Source organism: Dermacentor silvarum, chromosome 6, assembly GCF_013339745.2.
Source record: "Dermacentor silvarum isolate Dsil-2018 chromosome 6, BIME_Dsil_1.4, whole genome shotgun sequence".
Lineage (NCBI taxonomy): Eukaryota > Metazoa > Arthropoda > Arachnida > Ixodida > Ixodidae > Dermacentor > Dermacentor silvarum.
Genome location: NC_051159.1, coordinates 28951579 through 28976225, shown reverse-complemented (window position 1 = coordinate 28976225; position 24647 = coordinate 28951579). Strand labels below are relative to the sequence as shown.

Sequence of the window (24647 nt, the reverse complement as noted above, 5' to 3'; positions counted from 1 at the left end):
GGTTAAAGGCATAGATAGGCATAGTGTGACTAATACTTGCAAACAGCAGCTGGTTTGAGTTCTTGATGTTGTTGTGAGCGTTGCGTTCTTTTTTTTTTCCCCCACTTCTGCAGCAACCTGACCAAAGTGACATTCCATTATTGGGCAAGGAGAAGAAATTTAAAGGCTACTACAAGATAGCACGGCACTATGGCTGGGCGCTCAACAAGACTTTCTTTGAATTTAATTATGACACGGTACTGATTGTTGAAGGTATGAACCACTTCTTCAGTCCATTCACTAATTCTTTGACGTTTTCTGAATCATTGTTTAGTTGTGCTCTTTCACAATATCCTACACAACAGTGCCTTTATGAGAATGCAATTTTTTAGAAGAAAATTACGACAGCTACAAAATTAGCACATTTGTAACTTGACAAAGTCAAGCACAGTTTGAAGTACAGTAGCATACTTGACACCATGCCCTTGAAGCGCTCCATGGCCATGCTGCATTATCCTGATGGGATGTTTTCTTCTTTGCTTCCTTTAGATGACCTGGAGCTGTCTGTAGACTTCTTTGAATACTTCCTAGCATTGCACCCAATTCTGAAGACTGACCCAACACTCTTTTGTGTCTCAGCTTGGAATGACAATGGCAAAGCAGGACTTGTAGCGGATGACCCAGGTTGGTTTTCTGTCACATGCTGTGGTTAGCCCTGTGGTGTCTTCTTTTGTGTTGCAACAATGACTCTTTCCATTGGGCATGGTTAGCCCGTTATCGGTGGCTTACAACGCTGCTTTCGAGACCTTCAGCGCCGCTCACAGACACACTGTGCTGTCGGATGTGAAGGAGGAGAACTATATTTTAGTTTTTTAAGCAGTTTGCTTTTATCGCGCGAGCCGGTGATTTTTGAACGCACTGTGAAGCTGCACGATCGTCAGAGTAGAAAGCAAAAATGGACGCCTGCTATCGATGGTTTGAAATGGCACTTTCGAGAACTTCTGCGTCGCTCACGGATACATGATGCCATCAGACATGAAGAACTATATTTTTGTTTCCCACGCAGTTCGCATTTTCTCGCGTGGTGGTGATTTTTTAACGTGCTCTGAAGTTTCGCAATCGTCGTGGCAGAACGCAAAAACGTCTGGCTCTGAAAGCAGAGCGCGCACTTCGGGAGATAGCAGATCTCGCGATTCCGCTGCCTCTGTGGCTGATCTTATCGATGCATCGAGTAGCACCGAGTCGGAGGACGGTGACTTTTCGTCGGACTTTCAGACTGAAAGTGACGAGGACGACGCAAACCAGCCCGGAACATCGGCGGCTGCAGCCCGGCACGCCCAACTGTAGTGCTTGTAGCGGATTACAGTGGAACCTCGTTGATGTGATTCTGCGTAATGCATTTTTCGGGGTGATACTTTTTTTTTTCGTTTCCCGGCCCATGGGAGCAATGTATTTTCGTGCAGTTCGTATGCAGCAACTTTGTTAGGACTGTTGAAAATGGTCGAATTAAACAAGAAGCAGAAAAAATGACAAAACATGGAGATGATTCATTTGGCACTATTTCTCTTCATTCTAACACGTACCTAAATTGAACATGCGCCCAGTTTTCATGTGTTCAAAGTATAAAAATGATGTAGAATTGACATCAGAGTTCCTTAACAAAGTACAAATCAAACATGCACCCAATATTTTAGCTATACAAAACGTAGCATGTTCTGGCAATAAGAAAAAAATGAAACCAGCTAACTTTACCTTTACAGAATAGAACTATTTATTGAGTATCGCTGTCTGAAGAACCACGTGTCGAGCTTTGTACGGTCTGTAACAAGTTCAATATTATACATTTATCAAACGACTCCGCGACAGTCGGATATGGGATGGTGACCCACGCCTAGATTAACCACTTCGCTAGTTCATCCGGTGACACATGCAATTCTGCAGAACGCTAATAACATGTTGCTGCTAGCTTAACATGTAAAGTAACTTTATGTTTTAATGTGCATTTATAATCAGACTGAAAGCGCTGCATCGGTCGTTGTCATGTTATGTGCAAACTCTGCTATCGCCAATCACGGTCGCCCTCCAATAGTGATGATGCTGGCTAGGTTGGCTCTGACAGCAGGCTGCGGCGAACGCTTTTTTTTTTTTTTTTTGGTCGCACCCTCTAAGCAATTTTTTAACGAATTTTCGTGGACAAAAAAGGTGCGAGTTACAATTGGGCAAATATACTGTAATAATTCATTTTGAGCTACCGTTTTCACTGTAAAAGATTCCTGGGGTGGGCCGAAAATAGGCATTTTCAATGGGAGATGACGTATGTAAATGCATTCACTGTATCCTAAGTGTCACTAAAACTGAAGCTGCCACTATTGGATTCACCACTGCAGTCAACATTAGGGTCAGATGCGTGCATGATAACCAGCCAAGTTCGACTTATCCGGCGAAGGCTGATTTGAGGATCGAAATAACAAAACTTTGGTCCCATCAAAATGTATGGGCGCTGGCCCGTACTTTCGGTCGGGATTGAATTAACCAGAGTTGGGAAACTGGGTTCTACTGTATCTGATATAACAAAGGCAGTATTTTTGTATCGGATGTGCCTTTGTTATTAAAATTTTCTTCTTTTCCTATTTGCACATTCCAATCGAATTGGAAAATGGCTCGAAATAAATCTTTGCTCCTTCTTTATTGTTGCCTTGTGCAATCTTTTTAAAATAGGTGGGTCTCACTTCTTGGTCCTGCAAAATATTTGAGCTGCTTATTTCTGTTTTATGCATGACTAGAAAATGTCTTTGTGAACCTCATGCCTCTTGTCACTTCCTAGAGTTGCTTCACCGGTCTGACTTTTTCCCTGGCCTTGGATGGATGATGACCAAGGATATGTGGGTTGAGATGAGCCACAGGTGGCCCAAAGCGTAAGTCAGTCTGAGTTATACTCACCTACCTACATTTTGAAGATGCCATTTTCTGCATTTCAGTAACATAGACAAGCTTGCTTTTTCTCAGTCCACCTTAACAGTTGGCTTTCATATATAGACAGTCATAGCTATGAAAGCCATAGCAATAGTCATTTTAGGCAAATTAAGAAACTTCACTGTTTGGTTAGGGACGCTGTGGTGAAGCATACCATTGTGCTCCGAGATAACTTTGGTGCAGCTCAGTGCACGATAGTAGCACCTGTGGATACTTACTTTAGGTGCCTCAGCTGAAAGCAACGAGACAGCACATAATGTTGTAGGCACAGTGTTGACTGTGCTTTTGAGAATGGCCGTATCCATGCATTTCAGTAGCTAGACTGGAGCAAAGGTTTGCAGTTAATATTTGTACAATGCACAATGCAAAGGGGACGAAGACTAAAGGGAGGCACAGAAACGATAGAAATTGCACATTGACAATAATGACTGGCTTCCTTTAGGAATACCAACTTGCCCGTTTTATCATTATTCTAAGCGCTGCAAGCGGATAATGAAATCTGTTAACCGGAAGTCTATAGTGATTAAGTAACTTGCTTACAGTTCATCGGTAGTAGGTGCATTCACTTGTCATGGTAGAAATTTCGATTCTAAAAAAAAAATGAACCAACCCTAGTTGCTATCCAAGAATGCGTTTAGCGTGCATCTGGAAATGGTAATTTGTAGTACTAGGTTACACATGTGTTGTGGGTGGCGCTCCCGTTACTACCGTGGTTATGGTTAACCAGTACTTCGTGTACCACTTCTTCAAGGACCACTTGACAACTCCGGGCAGCATCTGCGACCAAAAGCGCAGCATCTCAATGACAGCATCTCAAAACGCTGGCTGTCATGAGAAAATGCAAGAATGCTTCCTTTGCCACCATGCGGTACAGCACAACACCACCGGTACCACTGCACGGTAGTGTAGTACCACCATGCGGTTTTTACCGCTCTGTGTGGGAATCCTCGAGACCCATGACTGCCGCACACGTGGCGAACGTCGCGTCGGGTGCATGCGCACCAGGCCGGGTGGGGAGAGGGGAAGCTTTCCTTTTGCGGGCGGTGCACGGGAATTGCAAGTGCTATTAACGTCACCGGGTGTGTCACGTGAGATCCCTCTGACATCGCCCGGTTCTCTTTGGTCCCAGCAAGCGGCGAAGGCGGAAGTCTCTGCCGCCGCTCCCGTTTTCCTGCACGTGGTTAGTCAACCGCGTTCTTGTCACGGCAATCGCCTCGGCCGCCTGTATTCCCCAGTTTGGAAGTCGGAAACCCTTCTTTACCTAGTGTATTATTCTCTTCGAGGGAACTCTCAGTGATGTCAACTATAGCTAGCTGGCCTGCTCGAAGTTTTAGTTGCAGTCGTAATAAATGCTGTCCGAGTGTGCACGTGGCTGTCGTCTATTGTTTCCTCGAGCTAGTACCGGACCGCGGTTGATGAGCAGACATGCACCAACCACGGGGCTCAGTGTGCCGAGGCAGAGAGTCGTTGACATCCTCCCCCAAATCCCGACATCTGTTCAACTGCAGTGCACCATCTTTGGGATTGGCCAGTCACACGAAATTTGTGGTTAGTTTCTAAAGAAAGCTAAACACCTTAAAAGGGAACATTTGCAATTATGAATTATGGATTCAACATCAAGGCTCTGAACTGCAGTCAACAAGAGATAAAAAATTGTTTTTGGTGTGACTATAACTAATAAAAGTGCAATCCACAATAGGATGTACAGTAACGCCTGGTTAATTCGACCCTCGTTAATTTGGAAAATCGGATAATTCAGATTTGTCCTCTGGTTCCGGCAAGCGTATGTGTTATTTAGTGCAATCAAACTCTCATTAATTCGGACATATTTGGCCACACATGTTAATTCTGACAACTCTTGGAGCTCGGCAAGCATGAAGTGCCACAAATGTGCAACAAAAAAGAGCCAGGATGGCGCTACCGTCCAACTGAAATGAAGTGGCAGAGTCTGCATCGCCGTAGTCATCAGCAGAAATCCTACGGGAATGACAGCAATACTGGAATGCTTTGCTCCTTTTTGTGCCTTTAAAGCCTTTATGCTTGTGTCTACTGCCGAGCATAACGTTGCGTTAGCCATGTGCCTTCAAAACTGCTTTGTCGCCATCTATTATTGCGTCGATAGCAGCCGTGGTTTCATCCGCAGCAGTTGCGGCAAACAGTATTTTCGTTTTGACTCAGTGCAAAGTTGTCGAGGAGGAAGAGCCCCGGCTACATTGCGATGGACGGACGATCTGTTAGCGACTAGCACACTGGCTAAAATAAAATCGGGATGTGTGCACGCTAGTGAAAAGCGTGTCTCAGGTGAAGACACGCTCCGTGGCTGCGCTGTGAGCGCTAATCAGTCGCAAGATGACAAGAATTGCTGCTTTCACACTGCTTTTGTGCAAAATAGAAAAAGGATTTGCTGATTTATTCCGTAACTAAAAGCCTGTTGACGTAGCAATCATTTGTTTATTGTTTTCTTGATACCTTGATAATTCGACATTTGGTTAATTCGGACATTCTTTTTTTCGGTCCCATGAAATTTGAATTAACGAGGGTTTACTGTATATGACATGTATGCATCGGTAAACAAAAATATCTGGGAAGAGTAGGAGCAGCTCAATATTGTAGTCGAGGAACCTTTGCTGAAGAAACCTAAGTGTTTTTCTAACCAAGGGGGTAATTCTGTCCTTCCTAAAGTGAGAGCCGTTGTTTCCATTTGTGTCTTGCTTGTGTTTTGCAATGGTCGTTGCGTTTTTTTGTGCAACTTGTTCCTTCAGAAGCACAACTCTGCTGCGAATGTTTTTGCCTAAGAGTCCACCAAAGAGCAGCATTAAGTCAGTTTAGTCTGGCAAACTCTATTTTCACTCATCAGAAAAATTGTTGATTTTAGGATTGCTTTCCTTGTATTTAGTGCCGAAACCTCAGCACCAGTATGTCGGTGCGAAGTGGTAGATTTCAAATACATAAGAAGATGGAGGCGTGGAGTAATGACAAGGAGCCTCGGCATTATACTCACAGAAAACTTTCTCTGGCAATGACCACAGATTCTGCACATGTATTACTGCACCAAGTAGTCTGGCAGAGTTTGACAGCGCATTCAGTTTTTTGCAACAGCCACTGAATCAGCGTAGCTTCCACTTGCAACGGTTTTGCATTTGCTCAATCGCAGAGGATAAAAGAAGTACCGTAAAAACCGGAATATAGGTCAAACTTTTTTTGAAAAAACCATTGGGAAAAGTCGACCCTCGTCTTATATACCGGACATTGCCGGAAAAACTAGGGAAGTCTTGCAACAATGGGCAGCTGAAGTAAACAGTCATCTTCGCCATCGCATTCAGGCTGCTTTTTTCACATTTTTGTTTCAAAATGAGCGGAAGCCGACGGCAATTCACCGTCGCCTTCAAGAAAAAGGCGATTGAGTATGCGGAAGCCCACGGCAACCCGCCAGGTTGCCGTGGGCTTCGTATCGTGCAACCATCGACCCACGTGTTTGTCAGCACCTTATAATCACGGCACGGAGCAGCATTTAAATAAATACTGTCACCACTGTGGAACCGGCTGAGTCGCATTTGTTTAAAGGTAAGGGTGTCTTTCAGTACTTTTGCCATTGAAAACGATTTTTTTTTTTTTTTCATTTTTAGAATTGGTTAGTTGGGGGGTCGACCTATATACCGGTTCGACCTATAGTCCGGTTTTTACGGTAGGAAAATGAGATTTAACACCCAGTCGTGTATTTTGTCTTAATTTCCTGTTGTAAATTAGCAGTTTACGCTTTCTCTTCTCCAGCTTGAACTAACGTGGATGAGCATGTGGGACTATTTTCAGGACTGCTCTTGCGTGTGCTTTGCCTTCGCAGCTTCCCATTCATTGTCACAGAAAGTACTCCGCGAGTATAGGACTAACATTTTCATGAGGCGGACTTGTCTTTGAGCCCTGTTGCCGAAACGTTGGCTCTAGCTACATCCCTCCTTGCTCAGCAACTGTTCATCACTTGCTAGGTTGAGTCTTCTGTTCCTTTTGAATGCAGCGTAGTCCTTCATGACCTAAAAAATTAACGAAGTGAATGCTGTCAAGATCCATTTTGCCAGAACGGCTTGGTGCGGAAACATCGTGACAGTAGCATAACTGCCTGTCTTTTGTCTTTGCACCTTCTCTTTCTCGCAAAGTCTCATCCCATGGTAAGAATGGGTCTGCTAATGCATAAACATAATTTACTTATTCACCTGAACTGAATGATGTAGCACAGAGCTGTTTTACTATGGCTGTATTGCTTGCTTCATTGATTGTCCTGAGTTGAGTGCAGTGAGAGATTAAGCTTTTCTTTCTTGTTGGTTTAATTTTTCCAGTGAACAAAGGTAAACATTGAGTGCGAGCGCATGCATGCTTGTTTTGTCTGCACAGGTTTTGGGATGACTGGATTCGGCAACCTGAACAGAGGAAGGACAGAGCCTGTATTCGACCAGAAGTTTCGCGCACCAAGACTTTTGGCAAAATTGGGGTCAGCAAGTAAGTGAAGCCCCGCCAAGCATTTTGAAGCAAACCTGTACGGGTTGTGTTCTGTGTTTGTCCCCTAGCACTCGGGGTCAGGCGCTTTCGTACTAATTAGTCAAGTTTGAAATTATCCGTTCAGGGACAATTTCAGGAACGAAAGTTATGACCCATAGAGATGTATGGGCGCCAGCCTGAACCTTCATTCGAGACTGAAATAACCGAAAGAACATATTGGCCAGGGTCTCATTAAACGAAAGTCTACTGCGCACAAATAAGAGGTTCTAAAGTGACTTTCCTTGCCACTTGTTTCGAACTGCATTCTGCTAGGCATTGCATTTTGCATCCCTCTGAACTGACGGCAACTGTACAGTCCTCGGCCGATAGTTCGGACATTTTTAGTGGCTGATAAATGCTAAGAAGTGTGAATTATCAGTGGTCTGAAAAAACTAATTCATGAGCAAAAAAAAAAAATCAAGGGGCACTTAGTTATCCCTACGTGGATGAATTCGAAAGCGTTGTGACCACCAAAGGTCGAGGGTTCAACTCCCACTAAAGGACGAGGGTTCGAGTACCTTAATTAATTTTGACAAGGTGTGGCCCTTACACGGGACCGAACTTTTTGGTCAAAATGATGCCGGCGCAGCCAGTGACTTCAGCACACCCTGGATCCCAGGATGCGCCGTTGCATCGGAGGTCAATGTGCAGCTCTCGAGTAGCGGCACACGAAGTAGACAGTGATAGAAAATTCTCCAATACGCGCACACGGCATCAGGGCATCGAACGCGATTGCTACTGTGATGGAAATATTTTTCTCCAAATTTTGGGCTGCGAAGTTGGGGGTGCGGCCCTTACATGAGTCTATATGGTATGTTTGCATTTGATACAGTCAGGTCTGTATTTTGATCATTTTCAAGCCCTCGCTATAGACAGATGAAAGCATGTGCAATGTGTGCACCACATCTGCATCCCCCTGCAACTTGCAGTAGAGGTTGACCGTGCTTCACTAGTCGAATGATTGCATGTTTCTCCGCAGCTGTCACTGACCACTACATCGCTGCCCTCGTCAGCATAGACATTAGAGTATTTTAGTTGAGCGTCTTTACGGTCCGCTTATATAACAATATTCAAGTGCCGCGCAAATTTCATTTTTATAACGGATAATTGTAAAAAATCAAAATAGGGGGATGGCGGAGCTGTTGTGAGAAAACTATAATGGCAACTATCCGAATAAAACTATCCGTCGGTGGTGCTTGCAGATTGTGGAGTGCAATATCTAGGTGCTAGATTGTGATTGACGCATTCATGTGACCATGTTGTGCCAATCAGATCATTGTGTTTCGTTATCCTTTCACCCATTAAAATTTAGTTGTGAGTCTGCGCACGTGATGTCTTTCTCGTCCTCCATTGTCTCTGTTTCTGGCGCAGTTAAAATCTTTGCAATATGAACTTCAACCAAGTTGCCCAGCTTGATGTACAATTACTTTGAGAATAGTCAGTAGCAGCAGCCCTGAATGACTGTGCATATTCAGTTGACTAGTCCGTCACTGCTTTTAGTTTCATGGATACTCTGGCAACTTAACAAAACAAAAACATTGCTCTTTCTGCTGATCTCGGTACCTGAATTAGCGTACAGTGGGGCAGGCAGAGTTGTAAATAGTAAATCGCACACTGTGCAGTGTTCAAAGGTTTGGCCATCCTTTACAGTCAACGACCGATTTTCCGGACGCCCGATTTTACGGACATGCCCGATAATTCGGACGCAAAAAGCCTTCGCCGTCCAATTTTCCGGACTTCTTGTCATGACAGCAGGTTTGAAACGGCATTAATCATAGCCACCACCGCCGCCATTTTGATTTTACAGTGCCATCGAGTGTGTTTGAAATGCAGCCCTTTCCAAATAGTCTGGTCATTTGGGATGTCGTCCCAGCTCGTGGCAACCCAGCCGACCACTTGCCCATGGGATGCGTATTTGATATGGCTTGTCGGAGTTAACCGTTGCATTTTCTGTCGATCAGCTTGTGTGAAACTTCCTCGGCAAATGCCCGATAATTCGGACGCAAAAAGCCTTCGCCGTCCAATTTTCCGGACTTCTTGTCATGACAGCAGGTTTGAAACGGCATTAATCATAGCCACCACCGCCGCCATTTTGATTTTACCGCCTCCTCGAACAGGTGCTCTTGCACGCAGATCCGCTGGCAGCCGTAGCCACCACCGCAGCAGCGCTAGGCCTAGCTACTTCAACGTTCGCTACCAAGCTCCTTTCCGTTCGATGCCGTGTTTTTCATCGAAAAAATTTGCTGCTGAGAGCTATGGTGCGAACTCTGCCTTTGTAATCCTCGCCAATGGCTTCGAAGCTCCGAAAGCACGACACGTTTCATAATGCCGATTTCCAAAAGTCAGCTTCACCTCAATACAAGTGTTACGCAGTGAAGCATACCAAGAGTGAGATGGGGCAATTGTCACGGGACACGTTATGTATTCCTTAATTATACACGCTTGCACCCGCCATCTCCTATCACAATACAAGCACCGACCGATATGCCTATTAAGTGTAGTGGCAGGCCTTCAGAGCGATTTCGGACGTGCCTGTGCCGATTTGAGCCCTTGGGGGCAGTAAAAGGCATGCATTCGTTTTTTCGGACTGCCGGATTTTTCAGACGTTCTTGCGGCCCCTAGGGAGTCCGAAAAATCGCACGTTGACTGTAGCACATTGCATCCATTGGGCAAGTGGCCGTGCTGCGAAGCAGCCCAAATAATTTATCATCTCCTAATTATCACTTGGCAACTGTACTCTGTCTGAGCAAATAAAACAGACTTGTCAAAACATTGGTACTTCTTGCATGCTGAAGTCGCAAGTAAAATTAAAATTATCCTCTAATAAATCGAACATGGAGCTGATATGGCATGTATTTTTCTCATTAGCAGCATGTTTTAATGATTGAGCTGATTTTCGCTGAATGAACCTGAGTCACAAACAGTTTGCTAATTTCATCCGGGTGGAATGCAACATTACCACTAACGGATGTGTGGCTAGGTTGATCGTTTCGATTTCCTTAATATATTTCTGGTTTGCTTACTGTATCATTAGGTTTGTCACGAAAACAGCTCTCACAAAAGGCTGCATTTGTTGCAACTAGCTAGGCTTAACGTCCTGAATATATCTTGACCTGTGGGACTGACTTTGTACATGGTGTCAGCGTCCGATGCTGTACGCTTCAATGCTTTTTTTTTTACTTGCCTTTTTTTCAGTGGGCTTTTTTATGAAAAGCACCTCAAATTTATCCAACTCAACAAAAAGTTTGTGCCTTTTACTAGCAAAGATCTCAGCTACCTGAAAAAGGTGAGTCAATTCATACTTCTCACAGCAATAGAACACCAACTTTAGTTGCTTGGACTGCCTTTTTCTGCCGATACCAGCACAGTATAGTAGGAAAGTAGAAATAAGTATACGTTTTTAGGGGACCACACAAAAAGATCACATGATCTGCGAAAACGTAACATCCGATGACAATTACTGAGACACTACTAATGAGACAAAAAAGCTACCCTAACAGAACCGTACACTATTCATTCGATCCTAAGCCATCGTGAAATTCAGAAGGTCGGACAATAAAATAAAAACTTTCCTCCAATGCAAGCTGACCGAGGTAAATAGTACATAGCCACAAAAGGCAAATAGCATTTTTTACCAGTATCTGGCACCAACCACAGAATTTTCTCAGCTCACTTGCCGCCATCGCCGATAAGCTCTTGGTCGCTGTCTTCTTCATGCAGCGCACAATCTTCAGTGCCATCGAGTGTGTTTGAAATGCAGCCCTTTCCAAATAGTCTGGTCATTTGGGATGTCGTCCCAGCTCGTGGCAACCCAGCCGACCACTTGCCCATGGGATGCGTATTTGATATGGCTTGTCGGAGTTAACCGTTGCATTTTCTGTCGATCAGCTTGTGTGAAACTTCCTCGGCCTATCCTTAAAGGGCTTATTTGTGCCAATGTGAAGCGGCTGCAACTGGCTGGTTATACCTCCAGGTATGACAGCAATACTGCTACATGCGGCGAAAGTTTTTCACACCATCAGTTAAGTGCCCACAATACGAATCGAGCACAAGCAAGGGAGTCTTTACACAAAAGGGCACCCAGGCACCATTTCCTCACGATTGTGATCCATTTCTGGGACATTTCATGCCATTTCACGCCATTTCGTGCCGAATACACGCTAAGTGCCTCGAGCGGCCAGTCGCGCGTATTCGCGGGCTTCTTTCATGCTTGGAAAAACTTTTATGTAGAGTGTATTGAGCAACAAAAAGTTGTATCAGGAGTTTTTCATGTTATTCTACAATTTTCTCATTGACACTTTTCATCTAATTATAATATTTTAGAAGTTGATTAATTAAGACTAATTATGTAATTAGGGAGAATGCGAAAAAAAACTAGTATCTCCAAGCGACAGCAAATAACATTACCCTGGTTCTGTCCAGCTACGTGGCATTTGCATATTTTTTAATCTTATTGCAGGATAGTTCGGACACCCTGTATAGCCATAATGTTGGTCCCTTCCTCACTTATCTTATATTAAAATTAACATAAAGTCATGCTATCAAGAGCAGTGCTTAGACAAATGGAAAGTTTGCTAGCTAGGCAGTGTGTACTCAACATTTTGAAAAATGGCATGAAAGACTATGTCGTAAAAAATTTTTCTTGTGAAGTCTTTTGTTTTCAGGGTGATGGCATATTCTAAAGATTTTCCAGACAGCCAAGTGATCATAATTAATCCAAAGCATTTTATCACAGCATCTCTCATTCTTCTTGCCTTGCTTTGTGATGTTAAACTCTGTAATCATTATTGTAAATGGTTCAAAAAGACACAGGATCATGAAAAGGATTGAACAGCACTCCCAACTGAAAGTTTAGGCAAAATGACACTCTTCTATGCATGCAGTGGTGACATGACTTCGCTGCATGCAAACCCTGACAAAATAAAAGTACACGAAAGAATAAGGTGAGATAACCAGTAGAAAGAACGTAGATTACCAGTAGCCGCAATATTTTAAAAGATAAATCACTCACTCTCGTCGCATGTGCTGTATGTGAAATGCCTTATCAACTTCTCTTGTGGACCAGCTCACTCAATTCTCTTATTACAATCAATCAATCAATAATCAATCTAGTTATTGCTGTTGACGAAGTCGCAGATAGATGGAAAGTGATCTTTGCCTGCTGTGACATCAGTGCTCTGCAGTATTGCTGATGACCTCATCTTGTGTCCCCACGAACAGGATAACTATGATGTAGCTTTTGTGAAAGAGGTGTACGGCTCGCCACTGGTCACGGTGAGCCAAGTTCTCAAGGGCAGCTTGGAGACCAAAGGGGCAATTCGCATCACCTACACCTCCAAGGAGCAGTTCAAGAGCATTGCAAAGAAGCTCTCCATCATGGACGACTTCAAGGTAACCACCTGCCCACCGGCCAGTCATGTTGTAGTCATTGCAGCCTCAACTAAATTTTAGACATTGTAAAAAAGTTTATTTTGTAAAAAGTTTAGGGTCACTAAAGGAGAAGGTCAAGTCGAGCTAGGTTGAAAAATTAGGCTTCTGTAGTAACTAGTTCGTCATAGCAAGAACAGACCTTTCCTAAGCAAGAAAGTAAGAAAATTAAAAATTGGAGTGGCTTCACCTGTGGTGGGCTATGGTGCCTCTCTTGTGAAATCATCACTGGCTAATTCACAATGTGGCATGGAGGGAGGTCACACGCCAAAACTCGTCCGTTTTGGCATGGGCGATTCAAATTGAGAAGCTGCCGCGGGACTTATGGTGGCAATTTTAACGCAGCAGAGTGACCTATTGGTTCACAGAAAACAATGGTAGACTTCTAGATGAATAATCTATCGATCTGGTTTGACTTATTTTTCTTTAGTGTGTTGTTTTTATTGGTTATAATGTTGATAGAGCAGCCACTGTATAAATTTTTATGCATGAAATATGAGTGGATGTATCATAAAATGCTCGCAGAACTAGATGTTTTGACGAGATGATTGTTTGGGTGAGTTGGTATTGCATATTTAAATGAATAGTATACGAAGAATGTGAGAATACTACAACTGGAAAAAACATGGCCATTACCGCTCGCCAAAAATGACATAAAAGCCAGAACGCCGAGGAACGGCGTGACTCCCCAACATGACATTTGCGATTAGGCAGTGCACTGAAAATCGCGGAAGCGACATGCTGTAATCTGCGTCATATCACCACCAGTTGCATGCTTTGTTTGATGCTTGTTAGACCTGCATCTTTGCGAATACACTTGAACCTCGTAATGAAATGTGCTGCATTTAGGCCACAAAAAAAGAGGAAGAACGAAGAAAGAGGAGGGCAGTTTTAGTTAGCTTAATACTCACGGATGGTTTGGTTGTGTTTATTAGTAACGCTGCACATAACAACGAAGTTAAAAGGGTAGCCGAAATTACTTCATTATATCCGTTACTTTGTTATATCCATTATTGTCATCTACTGCAATGCAGTTAAATCTGCTTATAACGAACCTCCATATAACGAATTCCTGGATATAACGAAGTTTTTCCATTCCCCGCCGTGACTCCATAGAAGCACATGTATTTGAGACCTCTACATAACGAAGTGGCAGCGGGAGACCCCCTCGAAATAACGAATTTCCCCCTCCGACAACCTAGAGATTTCGCCCTAAATTTTGTCATTTTTGCGCGAGCAGCAACCGGAAGCACCTTCTCCGCCGCGACGGAATCCGAAGCGAGCGCACGTGTGCGTGCGTGCGTGTGAGGCGGGCCTGCATCCCTCGACCCGGCGAACTTGCCACCGCAGGCGTGACCTTTCCCCCTCCCTTCATTCAAACCTGATCCTGCCGCTTGCTGCAGCTAGCCTAGTCCGCCAAGCCGGCACTCTCTCCTTTTCCAGTTGATGTTGCGGACGCGCTGGTACACGCCGTGACACATCACACTCGATGAGTGCGGACACGCGCTGTCAAACGCTGGCGGCGTGTGGAAGCGCCACTGGAGAAGCGAGCGAAGTGACCTTCGTGCTGTTGTCTATCGCTTCAATGCAAACTGAGCGCAGAGAACACACAGCACGCACAAAGCTACGAGCCGCCGACGCACCTACACTGCTAGACTCTGCCCCAACGCATATCGCTTTCAAGATACGGCCCGCGCAACCGCGCGCCAGTGCGTAGTACGCAGTTGATGCCAGAATACAGTATAACGCCGCCCCGCTATCCCTCCCCCTTCGCTCCCTCGCCGGTGCCTCAAGCGCAACGGAAGAAGGCGCGCTTCCTCCCTGCTTTTTGCGCGCGAGAGATTTAGACGCGATCGTCGGCTCCCCTCGCATGTTTGCACTCGCACATACAGCATACGGCGCGCAGCGACTGCGTTATTGCCCTTGGAGTTTATACGGGATATCTATGAGCCAAAACCAATTTTAGGGCCATAGCGCGTCATAGACACCATTTTTATATAGCAAATACGGATCTCAAGGGCCTTACTTTTGCTGGCGGAATCCGATAATATGTCATAGTTGTCACCCCCATCACTTTGGGCGGCCAATGCCGTCGTCAAGCCACCAAGCCAAGCGACATGAAAAGTCAAAATGGCCGCTCGAGCCGGCAGTTCGCAACGTATGATGCGGGAACGGTCCCACAGTTGTGACGCAACAGCGGGGTTACCAATGCGTTGGGTTCTATGGGAGCTGTGCCGGGACTGGCCGAAAACGAACAGCCGGGAAAACGCAGCCCCCGGGAACATAACAGCGAGGTTCTACTGTAACACTATACGACGCTACGACGCCATCGTGACGTTCGCTCTTCGTTTCCGATGCCTCGCGCTTGTGCGAAACGACACGCGTCCGCGCATCTGGTACCATGGTGTGACATTCCAAGGATGAGTGCTTCGAGGAAAACGGAAAACGGGTGCGCGTTACAACTAGGGCGCGTTAGAATCGAGTAAATACGGTACGCGTTTCTTTTTCGAATTTTCGTGCCGAACCTGCATATAACGAAATCCTCTTTATAACGAAGTTTTTCGGGAATTTGTCAATTTCGTTATATCCAGGTTTAACTGTAAAATGTGCTTTTGCGCGGTTACTATTCCGACGGCGACCTTACCGGCAACATGCTTTTGTGCGTGGCAATCGGCAACAGCTGTACGAGCAGGAAATGCGTCATGGTGGCCATGTTGTAAGTTCACGATCGCTGGCGATTGTCGCCCGGGCGTTGCAACTCGAGAATCTAACGTCTGCGCACATCCGATTTTGCCGATTTTGTGCCTGTGCGTGTAGAACAAGAAAAATAGTATGCACTAACCGTTTGGTTGGCTATGAGCGACTACAGCTTAAGCAGTCAGCCAATACAGTAGAACCCCGCTGTTACGTTTTTCACGGGACCGTAAAAAAAAAAAAAAAAAAAAACGTAAGAGCCGGGAAATGCAAGAGCCAGGAAACAGGAAAAATCGAGAAATGGGAGTAGTGTTGAACTGCACACAATATTATTTTAATTCTTACGTGCGACAAAAAGTAGTTTCGCCCGACAGCCGGAGTATCGATTGCGGTGAGCTATACAAAGTAAGAATAGTAGTTTTATCGTCTGTATAAACTTGTAAACATTCGGTTATTAACTAATTAACAAACATAGTGTCAGCGCCCACAGGCAAACATGAACACATCACACTCGATGAGCGCGGACACGCGCAGTTAAGCGCCGCTGCAGAAGCGAGCGAAGTGACCTTCGTGCTGTTGTCTATCGCTTCAACCCTAAAGCCCCAACCAGACGTACGCGTTAGAAAGCGTACGCACGCGCCGCGCTCACTCGACGTCACGTCGCGTCCGATAGAGGAAGAGGGCGCGCACCCAAACGATGCACGAGTTGCCGCGCGTCCCTGCGCGTTTCGTCGCGGCGAAGCAGTGTTGCTAGGTTGCCATGTTCAAGACAGCCTAGCCTTCGCTTAACGGCCACGTTAAGCAATGTATTAAAGATGGCAATAAAACACACTAAGTTTTGACTTAACATGTATCTATATATTTATACATGTATCTATACAAAGCACGCAACTTGCCCGGGCTTGCCTGCACGCCGCGAGGAGTCGTTCCGTAAGTCGCGCTCGTTCGCCGTGGTCACGTCATAGGCGTGCTGTGGTCACGTGAGGAGCGTCGCGCGGGCGACGCGGTGGCAGCTTCCGGCATAGGCGTCGGAAGCTGCCGAAAATTCTAGCAGTGATAGGGGTCCACGCCGCAACGCGCCCACACAGTCCCCGCGCCTGACGCCGTACGCGCCCAGGCGCGATGCGGCGCGTGCGTACGCTTTCCAACGCGTACGTCTGGTTGGGGCTTAACTGAGCGCCGAGAACACGCAGCACGCACAAAGCCACGAGCCGCCGACGCACCTACACTGCGTAGAATCTACCCCCACGCAGATCGCTTTCAAGATAGGGCCCGCGGGGCGCCGCCGCGCAGTATGATGCCAGAGCACAACGCGCTGCCCGCTACCCCCCCCCCCCCCCCCCTCGCTCCCTCGCTGGTGCCTCGAGCGCAACGGAAGGAGGCGCGCTTCCTCTCTGCTTTTCTTTCGCGCGCGAGACGCGATCGTCGGTTCCCCTCGCACGCTTTCTCTCGCACATTCAGCATATGGCCGCGCGGCTTCCCTCGCACGCTTCCACTCGCACATACAGCATACGTCGCCGCGCGACGTATGCTGTATGTGCGAGTGAAAGCGTGCGAGGCAGTAGCGCACCCAGGATCTCTGCCAGGGGGGGGGGGGGGGGGGGGGGGGGGTTGACAGTTTGCCAATACCATCTAAACAGCACTAATTTCGATTTCTTCAAGGGAAATTGTCAAAAATTGCGCTTTTTGTGAGTGTGCAAACGATTGCGCGTCTTACATCTTAATTGCAGTACTCAAATGCGTAAGGAAAGAGAAGGGGTTAAACAAAAGGGGGGGTTAAGTCGGCCTCAGGGGGGGGTTCCAACCCCCGAATCCCCCCCCGTCGGTGCGCCACTGGTGCGAGGGGAGCCGACGACTGCGTCTCGCGCGCGAAAGAAAGCACACGGCGCGCGGCGACGGCGTTATCGCCCTTGGACTTTATACGGAACATCTATGAGCCAAAACGAATTTTAGGGCCGCAACGCGTCATAGACATCATCTTTAGATAGCAAAAGCGGATATCAAAGGCCATACTTTTGCTGGCGGAAACCGAAAATACGTAATAAATGTCGCCCCCAGCACTTTGGGCGGCCAATGCCATCGTCAAGCAACCAAGCCAAGCGACATGAAAAGTCAAAATGGCCGCTCGGGCCGGCGCGGTGTGGCAGTTCGCAACGTATGATGCGGGAACGGTCCCACAGTTGCGACGTAACAGCGGGGTTACCAATGCATTGGGTTCTATGGGAGCTGTGCCGGGACCGGCCGAAAACGACGTAACAGCCGGGAAAACGCAGCACCCGGGAACGTAACAGCGGGGTTCTGTACGCGGGGTTCAATGGGGGCTGGGTGGGGGAATTTTCGCGACTATGTTTAAACCGCAATTACGCATTAGGCAGGTACGTATTTATGAGGTTTGACTGTACTATCCTTCGTGTAGCTGTCTGCTAATTTGCTGTCGCAATCACAAAGACCTTCTCCTTTCGGGCGAAACTGGGACTTTTTTGTTCATCGCAACTTTTGTGTATTGGGAGTAAATCTTGAGTGATAGTACATACGGTAAGCGTTTCTTTTTGGAATTTTCGTGCCAAACCTGCATATAACGAGATCCTCTTTATAACGAAGTTTTTCGGGAATTTGTCAATTTAGTTATATCCAGGCTTAACTGTATATGCCTAACGGGATGCACAATTGTGAACATGGAAATAAGAAGGTAGCGTTACAGATCGCTATACCGCTACACTACCACGCATGCGATAAAACAACAGAAGAATCTTCGTTGTGTACAACACCCCACTTGGCACCTGATGTGACGTCGTTGTGATGGTCCATTGTGTCCTGTTTCCACTTGGCTCGTTGCTGTCGAGCAGCACGTGGCACCCAACACAGTGCGCCGCCATGTGATTGAGGAGATTAGCGAACTTCGTCGCGCCGATGCCAATGCAATCTCGGAGGCCAGGCACAGCTGCCGGAATGCAGGGGCTGGCTTGACGCCTGATATTGCACTGGGGAGATCTGAGGCCAGGCCCAGCTGCAGCTGTCTGCGCAGTTGCGCCATAGTGAAAAAGTGAATGCATTGATCTTTGACACCACCGCACGTAGCCGCGCAGCGTGGCACGACTCGCACAGGCCTGCGTGTGATTGTGCCAGAGAGATCCCGGCTACGTAGCCATGCAGCGTGGCATGGCTCGCAGCAGCCAGGCTTGCGCAAGAGAGAGAGGTCAGTGGAGAAGTGCAATACAGTCGAAACCGGATAAAGTGAATCTGAAAAGGATCGCAAGAAAGTTTGATGTAGCGTCATTCTGTGCCAACTGTCCAACCGTGGCGCTCGAGAAAAAATAATTTCCTTTAAAAAATTTGAAAAAATTACACGTATATAAGCATTACTTTCACAGTATTTTCCCAGACATTTTTAGGCACGTGAGGACCATTTGAATTGCATGCAATGGTGGAAAACCAGGTGCAAGAAACAATTTCGCCAAAAATCGACCGTTCTATGCATTCTTCCAAAATTTTCATTGTTACGTAGTCTGAACATTCTCCTTTTATTATAAAACAGTTTCAAAAGATATATTTGTTTTTTATTCCTTAGCATCAAGGTGAAAATGTGCAAATTATAGCATTTCTGGGAATTTTTTGTGCAAGAAACCTCAGGAAAACCTGGAATTCCTTTTATAGAACTTTCCCTGAAACGTACTGTCTTCTAAAATTTTATTTTTGCCTATGTTCTGCGCACAGGCTCTAAAATAAAAGCCTGAATTTGAAAAAAATTCAATTTTTGCCTATGTTTATATGTTAGTAACTCACTAAGGTGGTCCATGAAAAAATAAGCAGAAAAGCGGATATAATTGAGAAGCATAACAACTTTCACTACAGAAGTTTTAATCGAAGTAACTGTGTTTTTATCGAGAAAAAAAATTTTGAATTTGAGTCCCACCATTGCATTATTTTGGTTCACGCTTCAGCTTCATCCGATAGCATGTTGGCGGGAAATATAAACCAGTTGAATATGGTGGTGTATGCATAGCATATGGTGCATTTTCTTTTGTATATTACATATAAATGCGATTTCAAACATAAGCAAAACAAAATCTAGCAAAACCCTAGAAAAAAATGACCAGAATCGGCATGAATTTTAAGTGTGCTTTTTTTTTTTTCTTGCCTCCTGCAGTCAGGTGTACCAAGAACTGGTTACCGTGGGGTGGTCTCTCTTCTCTACAAGGGTCGTCGAGTGTATTTGGCACCTCCAGCAGACTGGAAAGGCTACAACAAGTCGTGGTCTTAGCACAGAGCTCAACTCCACCAAGTGTGCTGCAGTTTGTGTGTGCGGGATGAAGCAGCCATGCCAAGCTCTCCAGTACCTCTCCTCTCCTGCGACATCTCACCATTTGCATCGCAGCATTGTTATTCCTCATCACATTCTTCCCCGTTCTTGTTTCTTCTGTGCATCACAGCATCTGTTCTATGCTGCTTGCAGCATTATTGTTCGGTTTCTTTCGTTTGCGTGCATGTGCCTAGGATAGGATGTGCAGTGAAGGGGGAAGGGGCTGACTGTGTTCTGTGCCTGTGGCATCATTTTCCTCTGAATGTCCCCTTGGTTGCTCTTAACACCAGTGATAAGCTTCTGCCTGGCAAACTTTGCTAGATAAGTTTCTTTCTCTTTTCTTTTTTTTGGTGGCCACTGTGCAATGATCTTGTTTTCACCTGCCATGTGCTCCCAGTTCATTCCTCTCACCCACAGTAGTCGTGTCGTGTAAGGCAGGACTGAAGCAAGTATACCTAACTGTGATTTCTTGATCATACAGAAATATATGTACACAAATGAAAAAAATAATGCTAATTTGGGTGTGCAAGCGTGAGTGGTCAACACCTTTCCAGCCCAGTCCGTTCAAGGTGTCGCTGTGTGTTTTATTCTGGCTGTCGGGCTTCGTGGGTGGCAGCTGTTGTGCGGGGGTTTGGGTTTGAAGGTTCTCCACTTCACATACATTATGCTTGCGTCACTGAAATGAGGCAGTGGATGATGTGCATTTTGCTTTTGGTGGCGGCTCTTGCAGCAATGTCATAGTTAATTTAAAAAAAGAACTACTGCTCTTGCAGACCTCAGAGACCACATTTATTTTTTACCCCCCTGGGAAGACCATTGCAGGCCAAGGCCACGTTGAAGTGCGTCTGCTCCCGCTCCAATGGTCTCGCACTGCAGATTGTTTCAGAAGTGAATGGCGTTGCGCTGTTCACAGCGGCTGCATTTTTATTTCCTGCGGTCTATCCCGGGGGTTGTATATTTCCTGTACATAAGCTGCACTCCTTCACTGAGGTTTAAGTGAACTGTTATGGTGACTGATGTTTTAAAAGCCCTGTACAGCTGTCATGTTTTCTTTTCTTACGTAACAACATTGGAGTTGTTTTGAGACTGGACAAGTGCATCTTCAGGGTGATTGTGGTGAATGGCAGGTTGTTGATAGTGGGATGACATTGTGCTCATGGATGTCCCTCCAGCATTTCCTTTTGCAAGTGTTCAGTGCGTGCAGGCATGAGCTTGGATTACACACCGTTTCTCTGTAATGAGGCTTTGCATTACATGGAATATGTTTTATGTAACTGGATAAACCGTGCCCTGCAGCCGCACGATGCATTGTTGCCTGTAATATATATAAAGCAAGACTGTTAGCAAATAAATATTTATAACTGCACAGCCAATCCTGTGTTTACATTTTTCTAAGAGGCCCAGCTTTCTCGGCCACCCTACTGTTCATGACTACTCTAGGGTTCCAGCTCTCGAGAGTACTTAACCAAGAAAGCTGCTTGTGGCTGGCTCCCTTTTCGCGGCGTGGTTCTCGGAGTGCATGCATTCGGCACACCACTCGCGCCACCCTTTCCAGTATTTTAGGCCACTGTATCCATGGTCCCTGGCATATGCAGGAGTGCTACTATGAATACAGTCCTGGATGGACAGACAGATGAATATTATAGGCAGCTCCTTTGAAACAGGGTGATGGTTGATGTCACCAAACTCGTTATTTTACCTCTCTCCTGTGCTTATTGTCAGCCTTTAATACCCATGGTTCGTGTTGACAAACTATTGAACCTTATAGAAATTTATTGCCCTAAAACTAACGCCTTAATCATTGCCTGCTCTCACCCTTCATGCAATTAATACTCCAGCTCAATGTGTCCAGATAAGGTTCACAGGGGGGGTTTCGAGCTATTTTATTTCAGCAAAAATTTATGAGATATCAAAATCTCTCCGTACAACAGAACCCAGCTTATTTCTTAGCGCGCACCTTTCTTTTTGTCGGCATAAAAAGTATCAAATGAGACAAGGTGGAACATGCAGCTTATGCAATTGCATGGCGTTGCTATTTTAAGAGTTTTAAAAAAATGTTACGCTTTCGTTCTGTTGATACCGTACTTGCATAGCTTTGGGAATGGAAATAAAGTTCATTGTTTGCAAAAGCCCACAACACAGAAAATGACAAACAGCTTCCGAGTAAAAAGTTCGAAAATGGCCTTTGCTTTGGCAATTTTCAATGTGCCTTGTAACAATAAGTACTCAGGATTTTTTATATCCACAGTATGCCACCTGTTAAACATGCACCAAACTATATTTAGTCTCTTATCTAACGTCATTTGATTTTTTGCGGCAAATTTGAAAAAATTGTCAGAACTGAAACTTTTTTGAGTGGAAATTAAAAAATAACTCGTCTTACATTTTGCTCATATTTTTCCAGATTATCTCCCGTCATCAATTGGCTGTTTTAAGTAAGAACTGGTTTCATTATTTAATTTGTAGTACAACCGAAAGCAGTGAACATTGATGTAGATGCTGCTGTGTTCGGCAGCCTGCGGCCTTTTTTTTTTTTTTTTTATACAGCGAAGCTGTTCTAGCTAATTGTAAAAAGTGCTGCCTGCTGCCGCAAAACCTCGCCGAGCTGTGGCGTCACTGCGTTGCCTAGCAACCACCTCGCAGAGCGACGTGTGCCTGGCCTCCTCTCCGTGCCGTGCACATGTTGCCTTGACATGGGACGTTAAGGAGAGCATGCTCAGGAGAAGGAAAGAGAAAATGGGAGCGAGATAGATAGAGAAAAAATTGTACCAGCACCAACGAGGCAATGCGCAGAGCTGCTGCCGACGCCGCCGCGTTGCCTAGCCGCGCATGCGCCGCAGCAGTAGTGATGACGTTACCTCGCGATGCCTAATAATCGCTGGCGTAGGTGTGCGCTCCCTTCGCCCAACACAGACAAGGCTCCGCCGAGCACCTGCCAGCTGTGCGCTGCTGCGTATGCGCCGTGACGTCATCCCGGCGTGTCGTCTGCTGCGCGCCGCTTACAATGTGCATCGCTTTCTCCCAGTTTGCATGCGCTTGGCCTCGAAGTTTGCCATAAAAGGGGCTGCGCCTAGTCGTGTCAACTTTCGCTAGATATGCCTGCAACGCGTTCGGCGTCGACAAGCAACAGCGTTCTTGGCACTGTGCCAACCTTGGTTAGCCTGCCTAGCTGTGTTTGTGGCATGCCAGCAACGCTGTCGCTCGTAGGCGCCGACGCGTCCAGCGTTAGTCACGCAAAATGTCGCGAAAGGGAAGGTACCTCCGAAAATGATTGCTCTAGAATACATTCCCTACATGCGCAGTTAAGTTAAACCAAGTTAAGACCTAGCAGCAACCGAGTTTATAACTAGCAGTAGCAGCCAGTAAGACTTGAGGATCGACAGTTTCGCTGTGCCTTAAGCTTTGCACGACCGAGTGCAAACTTGCCCGTTTTTTTTTCTGTATTTATTTATTTTAAGGCAGTGCACATTACGGAAATACAGTATAGACCACTTGTAACGTAACCGTTTATAGTGCAGGATGCACTTCGCGGAGCTGGCGCCGCCGCTCCAGCCGGCCCGGCGCCAGCTCCCCGAAGTTTCGTTTTCTGCCGTTATCGGGAAGCGGGCGTTTGCCGGCGTGGGCAGTTTCGTTGGCCGGCCTGGGAGAGCGCCGCTGCTTCCCTCTGCGCTGTAGCGGCAGCGTGCAAGGTCAGCACGTGACTAGAAAGTAGAGGAAGCATAAAGGAGAAAGAAGGGTTCACTGCCATTTTCTACGCGTGGCTACGGTAGCATGGCTGAGACGTCGGCACGTACACACATGTTCCGGCGCAATGCAGAATCGGCGACCTTGCCATTTGAGATAGGGTGAAATTTCCGAAGCATTTTTTTCCCTTTCTTTTTATTGTTTTGTTCGCGCGCGACATTGAGGGGTCTCTCCTAAGCTTTTACTCTATGGCGGTGCCGGAGCAATGCCGGTCGGAGGCGCCGCCGCGCGATTTGGTTCGAATTAACGAGATTCGACTGTACATTGAATGCAAACGTTCTAGCCGCATTCCTCGACTGTCGCATACGCGTGGCGGCTCGGTGCACATGTTTTGCATATGTGCGGGCCTTGAAAATTGTTGCTTTGGTTATAGTGCGGTACCGCTTATAGTGCGGATATTCGCGACTCCGGCGACTTACGTTATAAGCGGTCTACACTGTAGTTCGGTCCTACTTCCTCTCTTCCCTTAACCCACCCATTGCTAACAGCCGTTCAAGTGTCAGCAAAATGAGCTACACAGTTGTAGTGTGGTCAGCAGTAATTTCCTTCGTGTTATGTAAAAAACAGCTAATTACTATTGCTCTTTCTTAGAACGTCACACCGCAATGATGGTTTCCGTTTCTTCCATGACGAAGTAACCTGATTGTTACAGACTAGGGAACACATGTGACTATTTTATGATAAATGCGAAGGCCTCACTAGCTGTAATGCTCGGTGGATAAGGTGTTATTCTGTTGAACACGTGTGACAGTTGAAATCGGTGCCGCGGTGTCCACATTCCAACGGAAGCGAGCAATGATCAAATGGCAGGCAAATGGTCCACTGCGCCGTTTCTTATGGCCTTGGGCCCTGTGTTGCCCCTGAGATTTAAGAGTACGCTTTAGCTTGGGCCCAACTCCGATGCGGCCTATTAAAAAAAGCGCTTAACCTTGCACTCGGCCGCGCAACGCTTGAAACAGCGAAGCTGGTCGGTCGTAGCCCAGCATTTTCCGGAAGTGCG

At 46.1% G+C, this 24647-nt stretch overlaps 2 protein-coding genes across 4 annotated transcripts in view; both read left to right on the top strand.

The window, feature by feature from the left end:
• LOC119455356 (alpha-1,3-mannosyl-glycoprotein 2-beta-N-acetylglucosaminyltransferase-like) overlaps positions 1-21276 on the top strand; it is a 79617-nt gene extending 58341 nt beyond the window's left edge. For all 3 annotated transcript variants that reach the window (XM_037716739.2, XM_037716738.2, XM_037716740.2), the window contains exons 6-12: positions 114-252; positions 529-663; positions 2804-2894; positions 7339-7443; positions 10678-10768; positions 12703-12873; positions 19751-21276. In XM_037716739.2, coding sequence (XP_037572667.1) covers positions 114-252; positions 529-663; positions 2804-2894; positions 7339-7443; positions 10678-10768; positions 12703-12873; positions 19751-19864 — 846 coding nt within the window. In that variant the 3' untranslated portion in view covers positions 19865-21276. The remainder of the gene's footprint in view (positions 1-113; positions 253-528; positions 664-2803; positions 2895-7338; positions 7444-10677; positions 10769-12702; positions 12874-19750) is intronic.
• LOC119455352 (cytoplasmic aconitate hydratase-like) overlaps positions 1-24647 on the top strand; it is a 607544-nt gene that overhangs the window by 226723 nt on the left and 356174 nt on the right. The gene's annotated exons all lie outside the window — the stretch shown is intronic.